This window comes from Cygnus olor, chromosome 16 (assembly GCF_009769625.2).
Source record: "Cygnus olor isolate bCygOlo1 chromosome 16, bCygOlo1.pri.v2, whole genome shotgun sequence".
Classification (NCBI taxonomy): Eukaryota; Metazoa; Chordata; class Aves; order Anseriformes; family Anatidae; genus Cygnus; species Cygnus olor.
In genome coordinates this window covers 15653109-15673880 of record NC_049184.1, presented here as the reverse complement: position 1 = coordinate 15673880, position 20772 = coordinate 15653109, and the positions used below count along the sequence as shown (strand labels likewise).

At 61.5% G+C, this 20772-nt stretch overlaps 1 protein-coding gene and 1 long non-coding RNA gene across 4 annotated transcripts; one reads left to right on the top strand and one right to left on the bottom strand.

The window, feature by feature from the left end:
* Window positions 1-7134: 7134 nt before the first annotated feature.
* On the bottom strand, window positions 7135-20113 carry KIAA1755 (KIAA1755 ortholog). 3 transcript variants are annotated; one of them, XM_040575925.1, is made up of 15 exons: window positions 19750-20113; window positions 16367-16564; window positions 15020-15937; window positions 14638-14755; window positions 14390-14542; window positions 13706-13829; window positions 13194-13287; window positions 12282-12368; window positions 11683-11799; window positions 11260-11358; window positions 11016-11164; window positions 9920-10058; window positions 9524-9646; window positions 8655-8846; window positions 7135-8578 (listed from the first exon to the last, which is right to left on the bottom strand). In XM_040575925.1, the coding sequence occupies exons 1-15, from the start codon at window positions 19750-19752 to the stop codon at window positions 7607-7609; spliced, it is 3486 nt and encodes a 1161-aa protein (XP_040431859.1). In that variant the 5' UTR covers window positions 19753-20113; the 3' UTR covers window positions 7135-7606. The 3 variants fall into 3 exon arrangements, with proteins under 3 accessions (XP_040431859.1, XP_040431857.1, XP_040431858.1); XM_040575923.1 differs by having other exon boundaries at window positions 14638-15937; XM_040575924.1 differs by having other exon boundaries at window positions 11746-11799; window positions 14638-15937.
* On the top strand, window positions 16572-19160 carry LOC121079068. The gene is made up of 2 exons (XR_005824852.1): window positions 16572-17243; window positions 17932-19160. It is a non-coding gene; the product is annotated as an uncharacterized LOC121079068 (long non-coding RNA).
* Window positions 20114-20772: the final 659 nt, after the last annotated feature.

Here is a 20772-nt window from a genome sequence, read left to right as displayed (position 1 = left end):
ACGCTCGGGGTGCCAGGCTCAGCTCTGCCCACACAAGCCCTCTCTTCCTGTCTTACCGCAGGTGAACTTTGGATAAACTCGTTAGCCTCAGGTCCTCAGGTCCTGCTCTCTGGAAGTGCTTAATTTGCTCTGGTTAATGTGTGACAAATAGCCACTTAACGGCACTGCCTTCTCAGAGCAGTGTGAAACATTTTTCTCACTCAGCTCCCCCTGGCTCGGGGGCAGGAGCTGCCTGCTGCCTGCAGTGGGTCTGTGCCCTTGGGGGCAAGAAGCCAGGCAAGTGGGGCCTGAGGCTGGTGGGGCTTCAGGGACTGACATGGTTTTTGTCTGGTTTTCGGGCCAAGCACGGAGCAGGGATGCCGGGCAGCATCTGGCCCTGGCCGTGGGTCTCAGAGGCAGTCTGGAGGCTCAACGTAGACACCAGGAGTCTCAGCCAGCAGCACTGGGCTGAGCCTGTGCTGGCCGCAGCTTTTACCAGTTCCTCTGCAGCTCTTTGCTGTGGGAAAAGAGCAAGAGGCACAGAGAGTCCGGGTCTGATCCCAGCATCCCAGCAGAAGGAATCCCCCCTTGTTTCCGGTGCCTGCTCCATTTACACCGCATACAGGGGAGGCTTCTGTCTGCCCAGGCACTGGAAAATGCTGCGCATAGGAGGCCAGCCACACCAATCCTGTTATTTTTACTCTCTTTAGTAAGACAAGGTTGCATTAAGAGGGTATTTGCACTGCTGGATGCCCAAAATAACTCATTTGCTCAAGGTGTTCAGTGGAGGGTTGTGACTTCCCTTGCTCCCGCCCTGGTCCTGGAGCAGCTTCAAAGCGGGCTGGTTCCTGGCCCCCGAGGTCACGGCACAGGCAGAGCTGGGCTGTTTGCTTTCCTGGGTGTGTGCGCTGGTCACCAGCTTGCAGGCGTTCAGCTGCACACGCACACCAGCACACCCTGACTCAGGCTCTTTCTTGTGCAGGCAAATAAACAAGCCCATGAAAAGGGACAGTGTCTTCCCCTGAGCTGATGCTAAATCGGCAACTGACTCCTAACCGATCTGCATGTTTGCCTGGATCCCCTCCCGCACCGAGGAGGATGCCTTTGGATGCATCAGACATGGAACCAGGCTCTCGGCATAAAATCAGCCAAGAGAAGATATTTCTGAGAATTGCCGAGAGCAAAAATGTGGAATCAACCTCAGAGGTGATGAGGCAGGCAGATGATAAGCAGCTTGTCTGGAAAACCTGGGGGCAAAGCGCTGTGCCATGTTTGTAGAGGGAAGTATGAAGAGGAATTCATGATTTCACAGCCTTTGTTCTCAAGCCGAGCCTGTGTTTACCGTTTAAGAAAAGCAGAAGCCAACCTTTCACATCACCATTTATCCAGATCCAAGCTCTGGGCTGGGACCGGGGTGTGGGGCCGGGTGGGCAGCATGGGCTGGGTGTCGGCGGTGCGGAGCGGGGGCTCCCCGGGCAGCGGGGCTGCGCAGGCAGGAGGAAGCGTGAGCGGGGCACAGCATTCCTTTTGCAAACTGAACTGCTTCACCCTGATCTGAGTTGAATTCCAGTCTTCAAATGTAATTTCCAATCATCTTGCTGGAAAAACCTCAACCCTGCTTCCCCGACAGGGCCTTTGTGTCACTGAGGCGCATTTCCCCAGTAATCCTACACCTACGCAAATTTTGATGGGTGTCCTCATGAGGAAATCAAGATGGTATCTCAGCCTCGTTCATGGCTTTGATTTGTAACAATGCTCATGCACCTCTCAGAGTGCAAATTTCCAGAATTAAACACCCGAATCTGCAGGATCCCTGCAGGACGGGTGACGTGCTCACGTCTCTGGTGGCAAACGGTGACCGGGGCAGGCTCAGCGCCTTCTGCCCCATCCGCCCCGTCCAGGGCAGCTCCCAGCCATGGGCCCTGGGCGAGGGCCATCACATGCAGGTTCCCACCGGTCCCTCAGTCCCTGGGTTGGCGGGGGTCAGGCTTGAGTTGTGCTTGGGCCTTGGTGTTCAACCCTTTGGAATCATCTATGGCCCTGTTTTCTGGGATTTATTTGTCCTAGTTTTGTTCTTTTTTTTTTTTTCTTTTTTTTCCCCCATGCTTCAAAATGCCTTTGGCCATTAGCAGCTTACCTAGCGCCAAGAGGCTGTTGTGATAGGAATGGAGCCCGCAGCAGCTCCACTGGCACCAGCGAGCTGCGCCCTGGTCCAGAAGGGGCTTGGGCTTGTGCCTGTAGCTGTTGTCCTTGAGCCTTTGCCTTGCCTCAGCTGGTGCTTTTCTCCTAGCCCTGGACAAGGGCACAGCTGCAGCTCTGCCTGGAGAGCTTCCCAGCCCCGGTGCCTCTTGCTCTGCCTCTTTCTTCCTTCCTCTTCCCTCTGTCTCTCTGCGGTTGATAACTCAACATCCCTCCCGCCCCCGCAGTCTGCAAGGCCGGGATCATGAGAACTGGGTGGAGAGAAGGAGGATGAAGAGGAAGAGGAGGAGGAGGATAACGATGATGATGATGGTGATTAAGGAAGATGATGATGATGAGGAGGACCCCACCTGCAGACCAAGCCCCCTGCTTAGCTCTGGCACTGGTGCTGCCTGCTCTGCCGGGGCAGGGAGCTCGTGGCTCTGCTCTGGCCACCACCACATGCGGACACCGAGCCAGCCCTGCCCCTCGCGGAGCACACCGACACGCACACAAGCTGACCCGGGGCACGCGCCCAGGTCCTGCTGTGTGCGCATCCGTGCTCCTCATGCGGCTGCTCCTGGTCCTGCCCTGGGGATCCCGCCGGGTCTCCAGGAGGAGCAGGGGGTCCTTGAGCACTGGGCGAGGCTGGCGTGGGATGGGAGGATTGAGCAGGGCCACCCGGTGGCTCTCCCAGCCCTGTGCACAGCCTTTCCTGTCCCATGTGCGGTGCTTTCTACTAAAAGCCACTTGCTGCAGCCGATGCCAGGCTCGGGGAGTTCTTGCCCCGCTGCTTTGTCTGACCCAAGTGACCCATTTCTGTCTCCAGGCTGTTTTTGTCTCCTTCTGCATGTAAAATTTATTAGCTTTTTGGGTTTGGAAAAGAAGCATTTTCAGAAGGCCTCCCGGGAGCAGTGCTCATGGACTGACAAAGCCGCTGCAGCCCCAGGAGCCCCGCGTGGGAGCGCGGCCCCACAGGGACCCCCTGCGTTCCCTGACAAATGGCTTTGCCATTTCATGGGTGGGAAAGAGACATTGATTAACTCCTGCACTTGCCTTTCTGGAAAGGTTATAGCTTAATTGGTCAGACTCAGAGTCATAAATCAGGCGCTGAAGGATCAGCATAGCTAAGAAAATTTTTGCAGAATGTTGCAAAAACACTTTTTGGTAGGATGCATCCAGCTGTGCCCATGAAGGGCTGGGGTGCCAAGGGCAGCGAGAGCATCAGGAGAAAACTTTTTCCCTCTGCTTAGGAGCAGGAAATTCTCTGTTCTGCTATCAGTTAATCTCAGGATTTGCAAAATATATTTTTTTTATTATTCTTTTCTTTTGGAAAAAAAGAAAAACAGGAAAGCCATTGTTTGTTTGATTCAGAAGAAGAGATTTTAACCCCATTTTGGAAGATTATTCTCTTTCTCCATGGGAAATGCTGCTCCCCTCTAACTTAAAAAACAAAACCAAAAAACCCACAACATTTTCCTAGCAGAGGAAGGAGTGGAGAAGGAAGAAAAAGGCTTTTCCCACCAGGGCAGAGCACAGCTTGTACTCCCGAGCAGTGGAAAAGGCCACCCAGACCGGCCGCTCCTCCCTGCTGCAGGCCGGTCAGAAAGGTGCCGTGCGTCCCACGGGGCGCGGGAGGACGCCTCGCACCGGGCAGCCCGCCTCCGCCGGGCATTGCAGGGAATTTGGGGCAGATCGCCCCATGTTGCAGTGAGGCTGAAATCCTCCTCCTCTTCCTCGCTGCTCTGTGATGGGCACCGCTGGCTGCGAGCACGGGGTGAGGAACCTGGCTGGCCTCTTGCCATCCCTGGGAACCAAAGCCCCAGGGGAGCGCGAGGTGCCCGCGGGACCCTGAGCGTGCGGCGGGCGAGGCGTGCGGCGGCTCCGCTGGCCAAGCGCGGGGAGCGGGGAGGGGAGATGGGCACAGGTGTGAGGCATTTATTATTCAAGTCGGTAATTATTTCTTCTCTGATTCTCCCCAGCACTTTATTGAGGAATTAGGATGTTAATATGAGGAATCGCGAAAAGACACTGCAGACATCCCCACTACCGCTGCCGCACTGCTGCTCCTCACAATGGCAAAGTAGAAAACGTTCCTGGCTGCCGGGTTCCCGAGGTGCTGGGCTGGCCACGGTCAGCCCCCCACCTCCCCACGTGCCCCCTGCAGCCCCCTCACTGCCTGCTCTGTCCCAATGCAGCCATCGATCGCCAGGCTGTGCCGGCCTGATGCTGCAGTCAGGGGCTCAGCATCACCCCCAGCACCCGTCCTGCTGCAGGGTTTGTGCCTCTCGGTCTCCAGCTCGACTCTTCTCTTTCCGTCCCCATCACCAATCCCAGCCTTCCGCCACTTGCTTTGCCTGCACTCATTTCTTGCATCTCAGGCTGGGGACTCCCTGGACCTGCCTCTGGTTCCTCGGGCAGCCTGTGCTCTCCCTCCCTTCCCCACAGGCTCATTTTAAAGGTGAGGCCCGGCTGTTGCCTGCATGATGGGTGTAAAGTGCGTGCTCTGGCTGCCAAACTGGGGGCCGGGCACCAGCACCTCTCTAGGCAAGGTTAAGGGACGCTCAGAAGCAGAAAATGGCTTTGCTCCTCATGTGATGATAATAAAGAACAACAGAATGGATTTTAGTGCCTTTTCAAAGGGCTCCCAGGAAACTATTTATTTAAACACAAGGAAAATAAATGAAAAATGGTGAGCATCTTCTTCTTTTCAACATGGAAGCTAAAACAGACATTGCTTGCTACAGATAAGCAAAGAGGCGACTTTCCAAAAGAGGGTCATAAAGCCCAAGGCTCTGTCCCTCATCATTTCTGCCCTTCATGTGTCTGGGTTGTTTCGGTGCTCTGACCTCATATAACCACTGGAAATGGCATAGGGAAACAGCAAAGCATAAAGCATCTTCTGGAGCACTGTAGGTGTTATTCTTATAAACAAGCAAAGCACTTCAGAATCAATAAGGAGTTTTACTCGTGGCCGCTAGAGAGATTTCATCTCTTGAATTGTATGATGGGATAAACGAGATCCCAATCCGGCTGCCACCTCGTGTATCCACAGCTATCTATCTGTTCACAGCCGGGCTGAAAGGCTCCCAGAATTAATTAGAATAATCAATCCTAAAAATGACAAAAGTATTGATTAGCATTTTTGTCTCCTCACAGCCTGGCAGGGCTGTGACTCCAGCAGTATTGCAAAAGTGATAAAAAGCAGCTCCTGCTCTGGAGGGAGGACGCTTACCCAGGGACACAGTGTGACAGCGCAGCATCGAGGGGGCTATGTGCAAGGATGGCATCGCCCAAATGCTTCCACGTTATAGCATTTCAGTAATAATATTCTAATTCCTCTTCTCTGCTCTCATTTCACGTACTCAGTGGTTCATTTTCGATAACAGACCATGCTGGGCCAAGCTGATCCCTCCTGGTTAGGATGAGTCTTCAGAAGGGAGTCCTGGTGGTCGGGCAGCGCCCGTACGGGGCTGGCACGGGAGGGACGAGCCGTGTGTGCCTGGGCAGGGTGCAGGGGCGGCCCCGGGCATCCCGCTGGCTGGGTGCAGCTGCCAGCTGCCCTGCCTCGCTCCGGTCCCACGGGGTCCTGCAGCCCAGGGTGCGGGGCTGCCCCTGCGGGAGCTGAGCAAGGGGCCGGGGCCGCTCTGCCCTCGGGCACCCACACATCCACAAAGTCTTGGCCAGCTGCTCGTAGGAAACACTTGAGGGAAATGCAGTGTTTGTGCAAGGCGGGTAAAGCAGGGCACGGAGTAGGATTTCACAGCATAGGTGGTGGCAGAGTTCGCAGAGCCCACGGTGAGAGCCGCTGCTCTCCGTGCCCTCATTTATGCACTGAGTCAGTTCTGAAGTAAAGGGCTTTCTGAAGCCCTCAGACCTGGTCCAGGGCCAGATGATTGGGAAAGGGTAAATATCATAATACGAAGAAGTAGAAAAGTGGCCTGGCTGGTGTGACCTCAGTGAAATTCAGGACATGGAGATAATTGGAAAATGGAGCAAAATTGTCTGGGTTTAACCCAAAATGGGTCAGGCAGACATCACCCGGTATCTCTGCATGATAATTACTTTTAAGCCAAAAGGAATGGGACAGACCTCAGCTATCTGGGTTTCAGAAAGGCAGAGGTAGAAGTGCTACTAGGGAAATTAGCATTTAAGCAGGAGCAGATGGGGTTTAAAAGGACTGCGAGTAGGAGCGGGGACCCAGCAGGACTGCGAGAGGAGCGCAGGGCAGCACGCGGCAGGCTGGCGGCGGGTGCCAGCACCAGAGGGTCAGAGCACTGCCCGTGGGCGGGGGGCTGCCGGGCCTGCCCCAAGGGACGAGGTCAGAAAAGCTCGTCTCGGTGAATTTGGCAAAAACAAGGCCGGAGGGGGTATGACTGATGCTTACAAACTCTGGGATGGGCAAGTGCCCTTTAAGCTGCGGAGCAGCACCGCGTGGGACTGCGAGCCGTGCCCGCATGACGGCTGGGAGTAGGGCAGTGCTTGTCTGCGACGTGAAATAGCGCATTTTGTCAGATGGCTCCCGATTAGCTCATGGTGCGGCTGCCGGGGGGTGGGCAGCGGGTCGCCGTCCCAGACAGCCCGTCCCTGCCTGCTCTCACCCGCAGCAGGGCGTCTCAGCAGGCGAGACGCGAGCCGTGCAGCTGAGGATGGGATCCCGAGGGCCGACTGGGATGGTGATGGAATGGGTCGCGCCCGGCCCCGCCAGGTCCCCGGGGCTTTGGGCAGCGCGCTCCCAGCAAGGGGCCGCTGAGCAGGATGACACCAACCTCTCCCACGTACCAGGGGAGTGGGCGGGACGGGGCTGAGGCTGCAGACAGAGGCATTTCTCTCAACCCTTAAAAAAAGGGAGAGGGCTCTTCTGCAAGCTGCTGCAGGGCACCGGCACGCTGGGTTTCATGGTGGGGAGCTCGGGTGAGTGGCCTGGCTGGCAGTGGGGTGCAGCTTCCCAACGTGCTCCACAACGACCACTCTGGGCACTGCTCTGCAGGTTTATTACCATTAATGAAGTTAGTCGCGTGTTAACGAACGCCCACAAACGAAGTGCCCGTTGTCGTCGCTGGGACTGGGCTGCAGCAGTGGCACATGGGGGGTTGCACGGCAGCTCTGGGCACGGGCCCCCCCGCAGTGCCCCGGCACAGCTGCTGGGCACCTGGGCTGCTGGCATGATGCAAACCCGGCCCTTGCACGGATAAATGCACTTTACATGATGATTGCTACACAGCTAGAGGATTATTGATTAATCTTGTGAGTTCTGGTAAATCAGGTTACTGCTGTTTCACAGAGGGGTGAGTGTTAAATGCTGAGAAACTGAAAAAAATTGAAGGAATCTGAGACTCAGTGTTGGGCAGTGGGTCCCAGTGCCCCAGCTCCAAGCAGGGGACGCCCCAGTCAGGGATCGAGATATCCACAGCCGGGCAGAGACAGCCCGGACGGAAAGGGACCGCTTTTACTTGGCGTTTGCTTTACCCAGCCCCTCGGTGCAGTGGTTTTCCAGGTAAACAATCTGGGGGGGCTTTTCAGAGGCTGTGGGCAGCCGGGGGCTCGGCAGGTCCCGGGGCACAGCCAGGCTCGCCGCTGGGGCTTCCTCGGTGGAGGTCTGTGAGTCTGAGTCTTCGGAGGAGAAACTGCTGTGGCTGGAAACCTGGAAGTACTGGGTGGTGTCCGCCCTCTGAGCCGCCGGCTGGCCTCGCGTGCTGGGGGCTGCCACCGTCCCATGCCCCAGGGTCTTGCTTGGAAGGGGGGGACACAAGCGGGCAGCACCCAGAAAACCTGCCTGGGGAGGAGGCGTGGAGGGATGCGTCTGACGGGGTGGGCTGAGCTCCTGGGACGGGTTTCCTCCAGTCCCCCGCCGGGCTCTGCTGTCGCATTTTGGGAGGGAGCCGCCGGCTGCCCCACGGCACCGCGATGTGTGCTCGCCCTCCTGCACCCCCTCGCAGTGTGGCTGCGGGGATTTCGGCATTGAGCAGGTGGCTTCACCTGGCTCCGTGCCCACAGCAGGGCTAGGAGCGCTGCTGGCTGTGGGCTGCCCCGAGTCCTGCGCCGCTCCCTCGGCCGCAGCTCGCTCAGGGCTGGGAGCTGCTGGGTGGGCTGGGGCTGCAGACCCCGAGGAGCCGGGGGCGCCCCCCTGCCCGTCAGCCTGTGCTCCCCAGGCCTCCCGCAGCTCTGCCAGCATCTCCTCGAGGATCTGCCGGGTCTCCTGGTACTTGTGCCACGCCTCGGTCCAGGCTCCCAGCCCGCTGCTGCTCTGCATCCTGCGCACCTGCGCCTGCATCTCCTGCAGCTTCTCCATGGAGAACTCCACCGACAGCTTCTGGAAGGAGCTCTCCAGGCACTGCAGAGCCTCCGGGCACCCTGCTGGGCTCCCCCCATGCTTCACCCGTGCTGAGCACTGCCTGCAGCCCACGTTCAGCCACGTGATCTAGGAAACAAGACGAGAGCCGCTGGTGTTCTGCTGCCCACCCATGCCTGGTCCCTGAGAGGAGCCATGCACCCACCTTGCTGGAGAACCTGCAGAGCTCGCGCAGCATCTCCAGCTCTGCCTGCCGCCGCTCCACGTGCCTGTAGAAGCTCACCAGCTTCGTCTGGAAAAGGGCTGCAGCCACCTGGAAGGGGTCTGCCTCGGGGAACACCGAATCCTGGACCTCAGCCGCTTCCTGACACAGAGCCAGGCCGTGCCGGTACTGAGCCTGCGGGGTGGTAGGAAGGAAGGAAGGAAGCACGGTGCCCACTCGCAGCACAGCGCTGACCTGCTGCCCAGGACCTGGCTGCTCAGGGTGAGATTCTCTGCGGGTCACAGCACCGCCATCAAAGCTGCGTGCTCAGTGCTCGTGCCAAAACTGTTCTGGGCATGTGAGAAACAGCAAAGAAAATGGGGATTCCCAAAATCTCTGCTTTGCCCTGGCTTGGCTCCTTGCACAATGTGGATCGTCCTGGCCCCTGCAGATTCGCTTTGCTTCTTCCCCCATGCAGTGCATGTACCCAAAGGGCCTTCACACTGCGGGGGATGCAAGGAACAAATCTGTCTCCACATCACTGTCAGATGCACTTGTGGGCTCTGCAGCATGGCCCTGCAGGGGAGGGGGCTGTGAAGGAAGGATTTCGGGGTTCAGGAACAGCAGCCTCAGCCCAACCCACAGCAGGGAGCAGCAGGCAGCACCCCCAGGGCAGCGAGGCTGCAAAGGGGCTGGCAAGAGTGGGAGGACTTGGGCTCAGTGTATCAAACTTTGCAATGATGTTTGAACACTTCTAATATTGCACGTTCCGATTTCTGCCAAGTGCCAGGCAGAGCACCTGGGCCAGGTACCAGCACTGTTGGTAGCAATGATCCATGGATAAGTGCTATGGAAACCCCCTCCGAACATACTGTGGCCTGATGGAGGAACTCGTTAAAGCGCTCGAAGGACTTCTCGAAGCTGTCGGGGCTCCACTCCTCAGCACCCATCTCCTGCAGCCGTGCCGCTCCCTCCCCGTCCAGCCAGCGCCCGAGCTGCAGGGGAGACGGGCGGGGGTCAGGCGGGACCGGCCCCCCTGGCACCTCCCTTTCCTTCCCTGCACCACCCGGCTCACAGACTGGTTATGCGTGGCAGCCCCGCAATTAAAATCAAAGCTCAGGCAATCCTGTTATTATCTGCACTTCCTTCATCATCAAACTGAGGAAATGTGAAAATGTCTCTGTGGCATTCCCCTGGCTGGACAGCTCTAATGTGCTGTGCCTGGGGGGGCTCTGGCTCCGGCCAGCTCCTGGGGCTGCTCCGCTCACCTTGCCGAACTCGGCCTCCAGCTCCCGGACCTTTCGGAGGAACTCCAGGCGCTCCAGGCAGCTGTTGGACTGCGACACCAGGTCGTGAACCTCCTCCTCCAGCTGGTTGTACAGCCCCTCGGCTGCCTCCATGCTGGCCCTGATTGGGGGGGGGAGATGGGGAGATGGGGCTGTTGGTGGGTGGGGGGCGGTGGTGCTGCCCCTGCCCCGTGGCAGGGTGCAGGGCTGGGTGCCCCAGGCACAGCGCTGGCTCCTCGGCTGCTCCGTGCCTCCCAAAGCCTCTGGCCGAGGCAGCTCTCGCTGGGCAGGAGCCTTTGCCTGCACTGCCCTGGGCAGCCGGCACCCGTGGAGCAGCCGGGGAGCGACGCAGCACGTGCGGCTGGTGGGAGCCCAGTGGGTGCCCGCAGCAGGAGCCGGGCAAGCTGCCTCCTCACCCCGACCCTGAGCCCCCTCACAGCCCACCCGTGACGTGTGGGACCCGCACAAAGGCATTCCCAGGCTGGGGGCGCACTGGGCAGTGGGCAACACGCGCCAGCCCCATCACCGCGCGTGCCGCAGGGGAGCACGAGGGGCACTGCCGTGTCCTGAGCTCCCCGTCCCGCGGGGCGAACGGGGCTGACGGCGTCAGGCGACGGGACGGGGTTTGCTGCGGGGCTGCCCGGCCCAGCCGAGGGAAGGGAGCAGGCGGCAGCAGTGGGATCAGTGCTGCAGGCGTGCGTGCGCCGCCGAGCGAGACCAGCATTCCTGGACACGGCACTGCTGCATGTGTGCAGCACCATGCACACGTGCGGCACCGCCGGGGCCTGGCCCCATCTAGCGGCTTTGTCTGAGACCAGCCCGCGGGGCTCGCTGCAGGCGTCGTCGAACAGCCCAGAGCCCGGTCCCACGGCCGTGGGATGACGGCGGAAATCCTACAAAGTGCCGTCCAGCTGCAGGCTGCAGGGAGGTTGCGGGGCAGGAGCGGGCACGGAGCCAGCGCTGGGACGCGCTGGGAAGATGCTGGGGCTGGTGGAGCCCGGGCTGTCCCCGGGGAGGTGGCTCTGCCGGCCGCGGGTCCCAGTCCCCCCCCTCGCCATCGCAACCGCCCCGCTCCTACCTGACGTGGGGCGAGGTGCTGAGCCGGGCGGCCTCCCTCCGCAGCCGTGCCAGCACGGCCCCCCCCTCGCGCTGCAGGAGGACCAGCTGCGGGTCGCTCAGCACCCTGCGCATCAGCTCCTGGTGCCGCCCGATGCACACGGCCGCATCCTGCCAAGGGACGGACATGGGCCTCAGCTGGGGCCTCGGGATGGGCAGCTCGGGGCTGTGCCATGAGGGAAGAGGGATGGGGACAGCCCCGGTACCTGCATCCCCGCCAGGCCGTCGGCGCTCCGCAGCTCCTGGATGCAGCTCTGCAGCAGCTCCGACGCCCGCCTGAGGCTGGCCGCGAAGGGATGCAGCTTCTGCGGGGGGAAGCACCGGGGTGAGCGGGGCCGGGCGGCTGCACGGGTGGTGGGACAGGAGCAGAGGCTGCAGGGAGGAGGAGGAGGTGCAGAAGGAGGAGGACCGGCACTACCAGGCCAGTGGGGAATATTTTGGGGACACTGCATGAAGGCCAGCGAGGAAGGGAGTGGAGGTGGATGTGGGTGCGAAGCCAAAAGCAAGCTTTCCTATTGCTTTCCTGGGGATGCCCGTGAGACACAAAAGCTGCTCCGTGCTTTGAGCCTCGGGGACAGAGGGGCACCGCGGGAAGGTGAGGAGACAGCTGACGGCGTGATCACAGACACCTGGAAGAACTGAACCCACTCGCCGTGGCAGTAGGGGAAGGTGCCGTCCAGCTCCGCTGTCACCTGGGAGCTGTCGACGTAGCGGCCCAGGGCCTTCAGCGACGTCAGGGTCTCCACCTGCGGGGCAGGAAGCTCGTGAGTGCCGCAGGACCATGCTGGGTCCTTCCCCTGAGAATCCCCAGGGACAGCATGGAGCTGGAGGCCGAAGCCATGAGCTCGGTGCTCCCGCGGGGCTGAGCACGCCGAGCAGCAGCTCCGGCTGCATCTCCCTGCAGCTCCGCCGCGTTTGGATGCACGGGAGATCACCAGGACTGCAATAATCTGCCAGGACAGCCATGCTAGGTAATCAAGCTCATTAATATTTCACATTATATTAATTAAACAGAGCAGCACTAGAAGAAGAATAAGCCCTGACAAGCTTAGATTTATTATCCTGACACCTGTGTCCGGCCAGTGGCAGTGATTGGGGAAGCACCTGCTAGCGCTGCCCGGCAGACCCAAGGGCAGCAGTCCCGGAGTGGTGGGGACCTGCCTGGGGTCCCCAAGCAGGGGGACCCTGAGGAGGGGACAGGGACGGGATGGGGACGGGTGGCCCTCACCTGCATGCCGGGCAGCCTCTCGCGGTGGGCACCCAGCTCCTTGTCGGCCAGCAGCAGCACGCTGTGGATGCAGCCTGGCGAGACGCTCTGCGGAGGCAGGGAAGAGTCACCTGGGGCAAACCCCAGCACGCTGCCCGCGGGCTGCCCATGGCGATGCCAGGGCCCAGGTCTGCTGAAGCCATGGGGAAACAAAGGAAAAGGCTCCCGGGCTCGCTGGCACGTGGAATGGCAACCAATTGCTCAGGGCACGGCCCTGTCCCCAGCCAGCACGGCAGCTTCCCTGGCAGAAAGGACCCATGGAAAGGAACCAGCCAGCAAGTCCCTCCCTAGCACCAGTGATGCTTCTCTGTGCGGGCACAGAGGATGGATCCTGCCAGGGCTGAGGAGGGACCTTTGGTCCTGAACGGCTGGGGCAGCGGGGCTGGCATTTCTGGGGTCACAGAGACGCAAGTGCCTGGTGTGGGCTCTCTTTGGGAGCAGGGGACTCTGTCCTGGTCGGGGACTGTCCGCGCTGCTGTGGACGTGCCCAGAAATTAGAGACTTAACGGCAACTTTGGGAACAAAGGGGCGGTTGTTTAAGTGTCGCCAGCCTGGCAGGAGATGAGAATGTCTGTTGGGGAGAAAGCAGCAAGAGAGATGTGGTTTTTCTAGATAAATATATTGTGATGCAGCAGCAGGCAGCTGAGATCTGTCCCAGTAAGCCCGCACCATGGCGCTTACAGGTGAAAATCTGTGAGTGAGATAAAAGCACGACCTCGGGCATCCCAGGGACGGGCTGCCAGCAAAGCTGCTCTGAGCTGGAGGGTCTGTATGTGGCTCTCAGGATCCCATCATAGGAGGGCTGGCACCTTGGCCCCCGAGGGACAGGGCCTCCCAGCATTTACCTGCCACCGAGCACTCGGCCCCACGTACCTGGATGGAGCGGAGAGCAGAGAACAGAGCCGGGGAGGGAGGCTGCCTCCTGGCGTCCACCACGGCTGTCAGCCCGCTGTCCTTCGCATCCTTCCTAGCCCAGGGAAATAAAGCACAGTGACAAGGGGGCAAATTCTGCTGGTCGGCAGTGGGTGTTCCCCTTGGACTAGACCCACTGGAAACATGGCAGCACATCCCCCGGAGGAACAGCAGCACGGGGGCCATGGCCTCATCCCTGCGGCTGAGCCCCAGCCCGGGGCAGCGCGGGATGGCCAGCACCGCCAGCCCTCGGCAGGGACACAGGGTCCTCACCCCTGCCCCAGGGGGACTGTGGTGGGGACTGAGGACACGATGATGAGTGTGCAGGATGTGCCCAATGAGTGTGTGCAGGGTGTGCCCAAAGCAGAGCATGCAGGACACAGGGCACCTGTCCCAGCTGCGTCCTGGGGCTGCTGCAGCCCCCGAGCCAGGAAGCAACCAGGAGGCTCCCATCAGGTCCGCGCGGCCCTTACCTGGGGAGGGAGCAGAGGCAGAGGAGGAGCCTCGCCAGCTCAGCAGCAGAGCACCAGGCGGCCCCCCAGGCGCTGCCGCTGGTGGTCACCTGCAGGAGGGCCCTGCCCAGCTTGTCCGTGCCACCTGCGGGGGAAGGCGGGTGAGTGACCCCCTCCGTGGGTGCACAGCCCACACCGAGACAGCTCTGCCCGGTCGGCACCGAGGGGCTCCCGCAGCCGGTGCGGTGGCTGCCTGGCTCCAGCTCCCTCCCAGCCCTTCAGCAGGGGCAGCGAGAGCCATGCCAGCCCGCGAGGGCTCTCGCACCAGAACCAGCCCTGGCATTTCCAGGGCTGAGCTGCTGGGGATGGTTTTCCTTAAAAAAAAAAAAAAAGACGGTTTTGCCAGAGTATTCCAGCTCTTGGGAAAAGGAAGAATCCAAACATTTGGCATTTGGCAGCTAAAAGCTGAAAAGCTTCATTTCTGAGGAATGGTGTGGGAGGGCTCCGTGCAGCTGAGCACAGTGTCAGCTGCTCAGAGCAGACTGCCTTTTTAACGTCTTTTTATTTTATTTTATTTTATTTTTTTCCCAGCTGAAGGGAAATTTTCCACCTGGGGGCTTTCTGGACTCTAGCAAAGCCCTGAGACCTCCCTCCAGACCCCCTCTCCAGCAGAAAGTCCCCTCCAGCCCCCGCGGCTGGCGGTACCTGGCAGGCAGATGATGCCGGAGCGCAGGAGCCCGGTGTGCAGCTCCTGCCAGGCTGGTGGCTGCCGGCTCCGTGGCACCGAGGGGCCGTTCTGGCTGCCCATGCTCTGCAGGGGCCCGTCCTCCGTGGGGGCTGCAGCCGCTGCATCCGTACCTGCCCGTGGGAAGAGAGGAGAGGAGCTGGCAAAGTGCAGTGGGGCAATGAGATGCAACCCCTCTGCGCAGCCCGCCGTCCCGCTCGGTCGTCACCTTTCCCAGCTGGCTTGGCCCTGCCCATCCTGGGCGAGTAAATGGCTGACACCTTCTTCCAGCCCCCTTCGTGCTGGCTGGTGGAGCCGTCCCCGGGTGCTGTCCCCAGCCGCGGGCCCTTCAGGAAGGAGAACTTGTGGCCAGAGCCTGCCGCCTCTGAGCGAGCAGGGGCCGGGGGGAGCCGGGGGCTGCCCGGCCCTGCCGCCTCCCCCCCTGTCACCCCTGGACTGGCCCCGCGGGGGCGGTGGGTGAGCAGCGGGGGGCTGCTGGGGTGGCCAGCCCTGCTGCCACTTGGTGCGGGGGTCTTACATGGGGCAGCAGGGGGCACGGGGCTGTCCGGCTCCTCCAGGATGGCTGCCATCAGCCCGGGGCCGAAGCTCACCGGGTTCTGCAGGGCGGCCAGGTAGGAGTCGCGGTGGCGGCACCGTGGGCCGTGCAGCCCCGGCTCCCCGCTCAGCCTCCTCTTCTGGCATGGGCTGCAGGGACCCTCCTGCGAGCTCGGCCCCCCCCCACGGGGCCAGGAGCCCACCCCTGGGCCTCCGCTCGCCCAGGGCAGCACCGCCGCAGCCCCCTGCCCCACTGGGTGGGCGGGCGGCAGGGACCTGGCCAGGAGGTCCAGCTTCTCCTGGGAGAGGTCCAGCAGGTCCACGTACTCCCCCTCCAGGTTCTGGCTGACGATCTCCTGGAGGCTGGGCACAGCCAGCGTGGCTGGCGTATGCCGCGAACCAGCTTGGTCCACCTTGATCAGCCCCGGATATCTCCCCTGGTTTGACTTCCAGGAGGCGTCCTTGCAGCTTGGGATGGTGCCTGTGATGTTGCTGTAGGGCTCGGGGGTGCCTGCTGTGCCGCAGGGCACGGGTGTGATTGCTGCTGCAGGCTCAGGAGCTGGGACATCTGGGGCACCCGTGGGCACGGTGTCAGGTCCAGCCTTGGGCTTGTCAATGAACTCTGGCGTGGCGATCTTGCTCCACGGCAGCGGGGCGATGCCATTCTCAGTGGCCACCAGGCAGGTGTGCAGGGGGGGCCCGGCATGGTCGCAATTAATTTCCTCCAGCCACTCGTTGGTGAAGAGCAGCGCGTAGGTGGCCTCGGGGATGGGCGTCTCCTCCACGCTGCGCAGGTCCTGCGAGAGGTGCTTGACGGTGATGCGCGCCGAGTGCTCCTCGCACGGCTCCGCTTGCAGGTAGAAGTCCCCGGAGCGCAGCAGGAGGGGGTTGAGCGGCGCGAGGTGGACGACCACTTTCTCGTGCAGACACAAGGGCCAGCCTTCATGGAGAAAGATGCAGTTAAAGTAGGGAGCCTGGGAGGGAGGAAGAACACAGGGCATCAGCAAGAGCCTCCGCCTGCTCCCATGCCCTCCCAGCTGGGCCCCGCGTGCTCTTCCTGGGATGGAGACTGAAGAACCCACAGACCCACCAGGATGCCCCTGAGCGGAGCCCACCCATCAATGCTCAGCCTGTGGCCGTTCCGAGGGGTGCTGCGCGCTCCCCCCACGCTAATGGGGCGAGGCAGTGCTGGAGGGCCACCTTCCAGTGTCAGGGGGACGGTGCGTGCTGGGGTCCGTGCCAGGCACACCACAGCGCCCGCTCTGTGGGGAGGGCACAGGGGCAGGGATGGGGATGTGCAGACGGGGAGGCACAGCTCGGGGCAGGGCCCGGCCCCACAGGGCATCATGCATGAGGGCAAAACTGGGCATGGAAGCGAGGCGTGGGGCGGTGCACGAGCTTACACAGGCCGCCTGCCGCACGTGCTCGAAGAGGCGCTTGGCTGGGATGAGGAACTCCAGCAGGCAGCAGAGCCCATCCCCGCGGTAGCTGGTCTCCAGCAGGCGGAAGACCTGGCCCAGCACCGTCGGGGCCGTGGCTTCGAAGGGCGGGTAGAGGGCACGGAGGGCGCCCTGCACCGCTGCGTCCAGGGACTGCGCGTCCTGCGGGAGGAAAATGTCGCTGGTGGGGAGAGCGGCCCCGGGGTGGGATGCCGTCACCCCTCGGAGCCTGTGCCACCATCCCATGCCACATCCACCTGCAGCGTGGCTGAGCTTGAGGCTCAAACCCTTCCTGTGCTGGGAGCTGGGGAGAAAGCGGGCACAGCGCACAGAGCACCGCAGAGCTGGGGGCACAAGCTCCTGGAGCTCTGTGGGTTTGGCTGTGGTTTAATGAGCCTGAGAGAAGCCCCGAGCGCAGCCCGCTGCCCTGCTCAGACAGCCGGCCGCGCAGCAGCCGAGGGGTTAAGCTGAGCCCCGGAGATGTGCCGCACTCAGCAACTTGTAGGAATGCAGTGGCCGGAGGGAGATGGAGAAAGGACAAACATCTGAAGATGGATGGAGTGTTTCGGTTCAGACCCGTTGTTGGACACGATGAACTCAAAGTTAATCACCAGAGTGTTTTCTGGGAAGTGCTCTGCTGGGTTAGAGCCCCATCCTGCCAAAGACTTCCAGACTGGGTCAAGAACGCCAGGTTTTGTGCCGTGCGTAAGATCGCCTGAGTTTGCTCTCCCAGCTTTGCAGAAGACATTAGTTACACAGAGCTCACGGACGCAATGGTACATGGAAGGAAGCATTCAGAGCATTCATATTAAATCTCAGCTGCACCACAGAGAGCGCAAGGGTGAATATAAACATGGCTGCAGAAAAGAACGCCGTGCCAGTGAGCAAGGATGACAGAGATGTCGATGTCACCAGCTCGTTTGGGGGTATTTCTGCCGGAGAGGCTCCAAGAAGCACCAAGACAAGGCTGGTGGGGGCTCGATCCTGGCCGGCGGGTGGGCGAGCTATGCCTTTCTGTGCGGGATAGGGGCCGGCCAGCCTGTTTTGGGGGGGTCTGTCCTCTGCCCTCTGCCTCTGGGCGCTTCCCCTGCTCCTTCTGTGTGTCCAGCGCCGCGTGTGGCCCTGCCCAGCCCAGCTACCCAGGCTCTGGCATCAGGCTCAGCCGATGGTGAAGCTGAGCCCCTGACCCGGGGCTGGGCTCCAGGTGTAAGAGTGGGGAGATCCCAGTGCCCCCAGGACCAGCATGTTTCCCGGTGGCTGGCAGCAGGGCAGATCCCCTCCCTGGCCAGCTGCAGCTCGTCCTTGGCCCTGCAGTGCACAGAGAAGGCGTGCTCCATGGCACCGTGGGGCTGGGCACGAGCCGGAGTTGGGAATGGGCTTTGGGCAGCCAACGGCGGGTCTGGGAGCCCACCCAGAGACAACGTAGCCTAGGTTAATGCAGCTTAATTAGCTTTAATGTGCTTTAGCTAAAGCACTTTGCAGTCACGCTTTGGTTAATTCTTCTTGACATTTTCTGTGTCTGTACCCAGAAATCTGCCGCCGTCGGGCCTGGAAGGAGAAGCTGCGGGGCCTGGGCAGAGAGGGAGGAAAGCGAGGCCCTGCTCACTGCGTGGTCTGCATGTGCGCTCCCTGCGGATTTCCCCTAGCACGTGCCATTGAACGCCACTTTTCTCACGCTTGGGCTGCCTGCACGACATCCCTTCCTGGGGGACCTCGGCCAGGGGGCCTCCTGCCCCAACACCCCGAGCTCGGCTCCTTCCCGTCCCGCTGTGGCGGCGCAGAGCGGGGCCAGGGATGGGCCAGCCCTGCACAGCCCTGGCACGTCCCAAAACCAGCGCTTCTGAAACCAAACCAAATCTCCCTGGCCAAGCTCATTTGGCACTGATGAAAAAGCAAAAGAAATCAGAAAGAGAAGCCTGGTCCCGCTCAGCCACGGGGCTGCTCCGTGCCACGGGCAGCCCCCAGCCCGGCCGTTCCCCCCGCAGCCGCGGGGGGGTCTCTGAGGGGCGGGGGGTGCAGGCTGTGGTCCGGAGGGGCGAGGGCGTGCACGCTGCCAGCAGCCCTGTCCCAAACCCACTGACACCCCAGTGCCGTCCCCTGAGACCCACGCTGCCCTCCCCGTCCTGCCTGGCTGCCACTCGCTGCGGGGAAGGTGCCGAGCCAGTGGAGAGTGGGGGTCACTGGTGGACCCGCAGCCAGGGTAAAGTGGGGCGTCAGAGCGGGGACAGCCCCGCTGCAAGGGGGGGCACTCTCATCGCCCTCAACAAAACCCAGCCCCAAGGTGGATTGCTACGGGATGGATCCACTGAATAAACAGAGCCACTTTCCTGCAAATGGGATAAAAACGCGCAGAACCTCCTAAAGCAGCAGGGACGGTGTCAGCCAAAGCCAGGAGAAAAGTATTGACTGATGGAGGCACCAGATACAGCCTGGGTTGCGCTGAGGAATATTTTGGCCTCGAATGCCTAGAAATGTTTTTGTTAAGTGTCACAAAGCACTTCATCACTGCGAGAGGATTTTGGGGTAACCACGGCGCAGCAGCTTTGTGTTCGTGCGAGAGGCTGAGGCGAGCCTGGCCAGGGAGTGATTAGAAATCAAAAAGGAACCAATTAGCCCACTTCCCTCCACCAGCTGCACGGGAGTGCAGAAATGAAACAAAAGGCATGAGGGAGCATAAGGAGATTTACATTTGCGAAGCTATTTCCATTTTAATAAGCCAAAGTGCTGTTAAATAGAGATGGATATTTCTCCCCAAATACCCATATTTTTCAGAAGTGGTTTATACCAACGCGGCGAGCTGGGCTTTGGTGTTTTGGTGCAGGAAAGGTGCTTAACTCATACCCAAAGCCACAGGGTGACTCCGCTCCCTCTCCTCTCCCCAGCTCAGGAGGGAGCGAGCTTTGAACACCAGGGCTGGCAGCGAATAACAACTCCTCTCCCTCTTCCGCAGCTCCCCATCAGCGAGTTTGGCAGGGCAGGATGCAAACGCTCACCCACAGCCCGGCACGGAGGAGCCGCAGGCCAGCGCTCAGCGCAGCATCGCCCGGGAGCCCAAGGCAACGGCGCGTGCGGCTGCGGCGACGGACGGACGGACGGCGCGGGGGGCATGTGCCGCACGTCCCTGTGCCCACCAGGCCGGCACGGCTCGGGCAGCGGCACCCACTTGTTGCACCCCAAGTTTTGCGGGGACGTTGAAGCCCTCGGGCCCCGCGCACGCCTCGCCTCGAGCCCGCTGCCACCCGACGCCTCCGCGCTCGGTGCCAGCCTCGTGCTCGGGCGCGCGGGGCGCGGGCAGCAGGTGCTCGGGGCAGCGGCAGCGTAAAGGATAGGAAAGCAGAAGGCATTACCATGCTTAATGGGAAGTGGCAGAGGGCCCGGGGGAGACCGCGGCAATAACTGTCCCTTCCCTCTTCCTTCCTCGGGGCCCGAGCGCTGCCTTATTGCCCGCGGCTGTCCCGCCGCGCTCCGCCGCTCCGCTGCGGCTTCTCCCCGGCTGGTGGCTCCTCGACGAGGTCCCGGTGCCCCGCGACGAGGTCCCGGTGCCCCGCGGGCGCTGCGGGGCTGCCGCCACCCCCGGCCCCATCGGCGCGCCCGGGCCGTCGGCCGGGCAGGCTCCCTCCCACCGGCCGCGTCAATGTGGGAAAAAAACAGAAAGAAAGAAAAGAAGAAGAAAAAGAGCGAGCCCCGCTGGCGGGGGAGGGGAGGGGAGGGCGGAGGGGAGGAGAGGGAGGGGAGCGGAGGAGAGGGGAGGGAAGGGAAGGCAAGGCAAGGCAAGGCAAGGCAAGGCAAGGCAAGGCAAGGCAAGGCAAGGCAAGGCAAGGAAAGGAAAGGAAAGGAAAGGAAAGGAAAGGAAAGGAAAGGAAAGGAAAGGAAAGGAAAGGAAAGGAAAGGAAAGGAAAGGAAAGGAAAGGAAAGGAAAGGAAAGGAAGGAAAGGAAAGGAAGGGGGGCGCAGCAGGGGCTGCCCGTGGGACGCGGCGCTCGGGCTCGGTGGCTCCGGCTGCCAGCGCTGCCCGGCCACGGGGTGCCGAGTGGGGTGGCCCTGGGGTGGCCGTGGGACGCCCACAGTCCCGGTGCGGAGCTGTCCCGGTGCCAGCCCCGACGAGCAAAGGTGCCCACGGGGGCCACGCTCCCACCCGCTCCGCTCCCCCCCCCCCACCGAGCCCCCACTGCGGGGCCGCGCTGCCCGGGGCTGCTCCGTGCCGCAGCTCGGGGGGCAGCGGGGCTGCAAAGCCCCCGGCCAGCCCCGTGCCCGGCTGCGTCCCGCTGCACATCGCCGTCCTTCCCAGCACCAGGGACCTGCAAAAGTCTCTGCGTGTGCACGTGCATGCGTACAGCGCGTGTGCGCGAGTGTTCATACGTGCAGGCGTAC

Excerpts from the sequence above, each read along its gene's own strand:
- KIAA1755 (XM_040575923.1), bottom strand. Across the intron at positions 15,938-16,366 it reads ACGTGCGGCAGGCGGCCTGT|GCTCCCTACTTTAACTGCAT; the intron begins GTAAGCTCGTGC and ends CCTCCCTCCCAG. Across the intron at positions 8,847-9,523 it reads AGTTCCTCCATCAGGCCACA|GCTCAGTACCGGCACGGCCT; the intron begins GTATGTTCGGAG and ends ACCACCCCGCAG.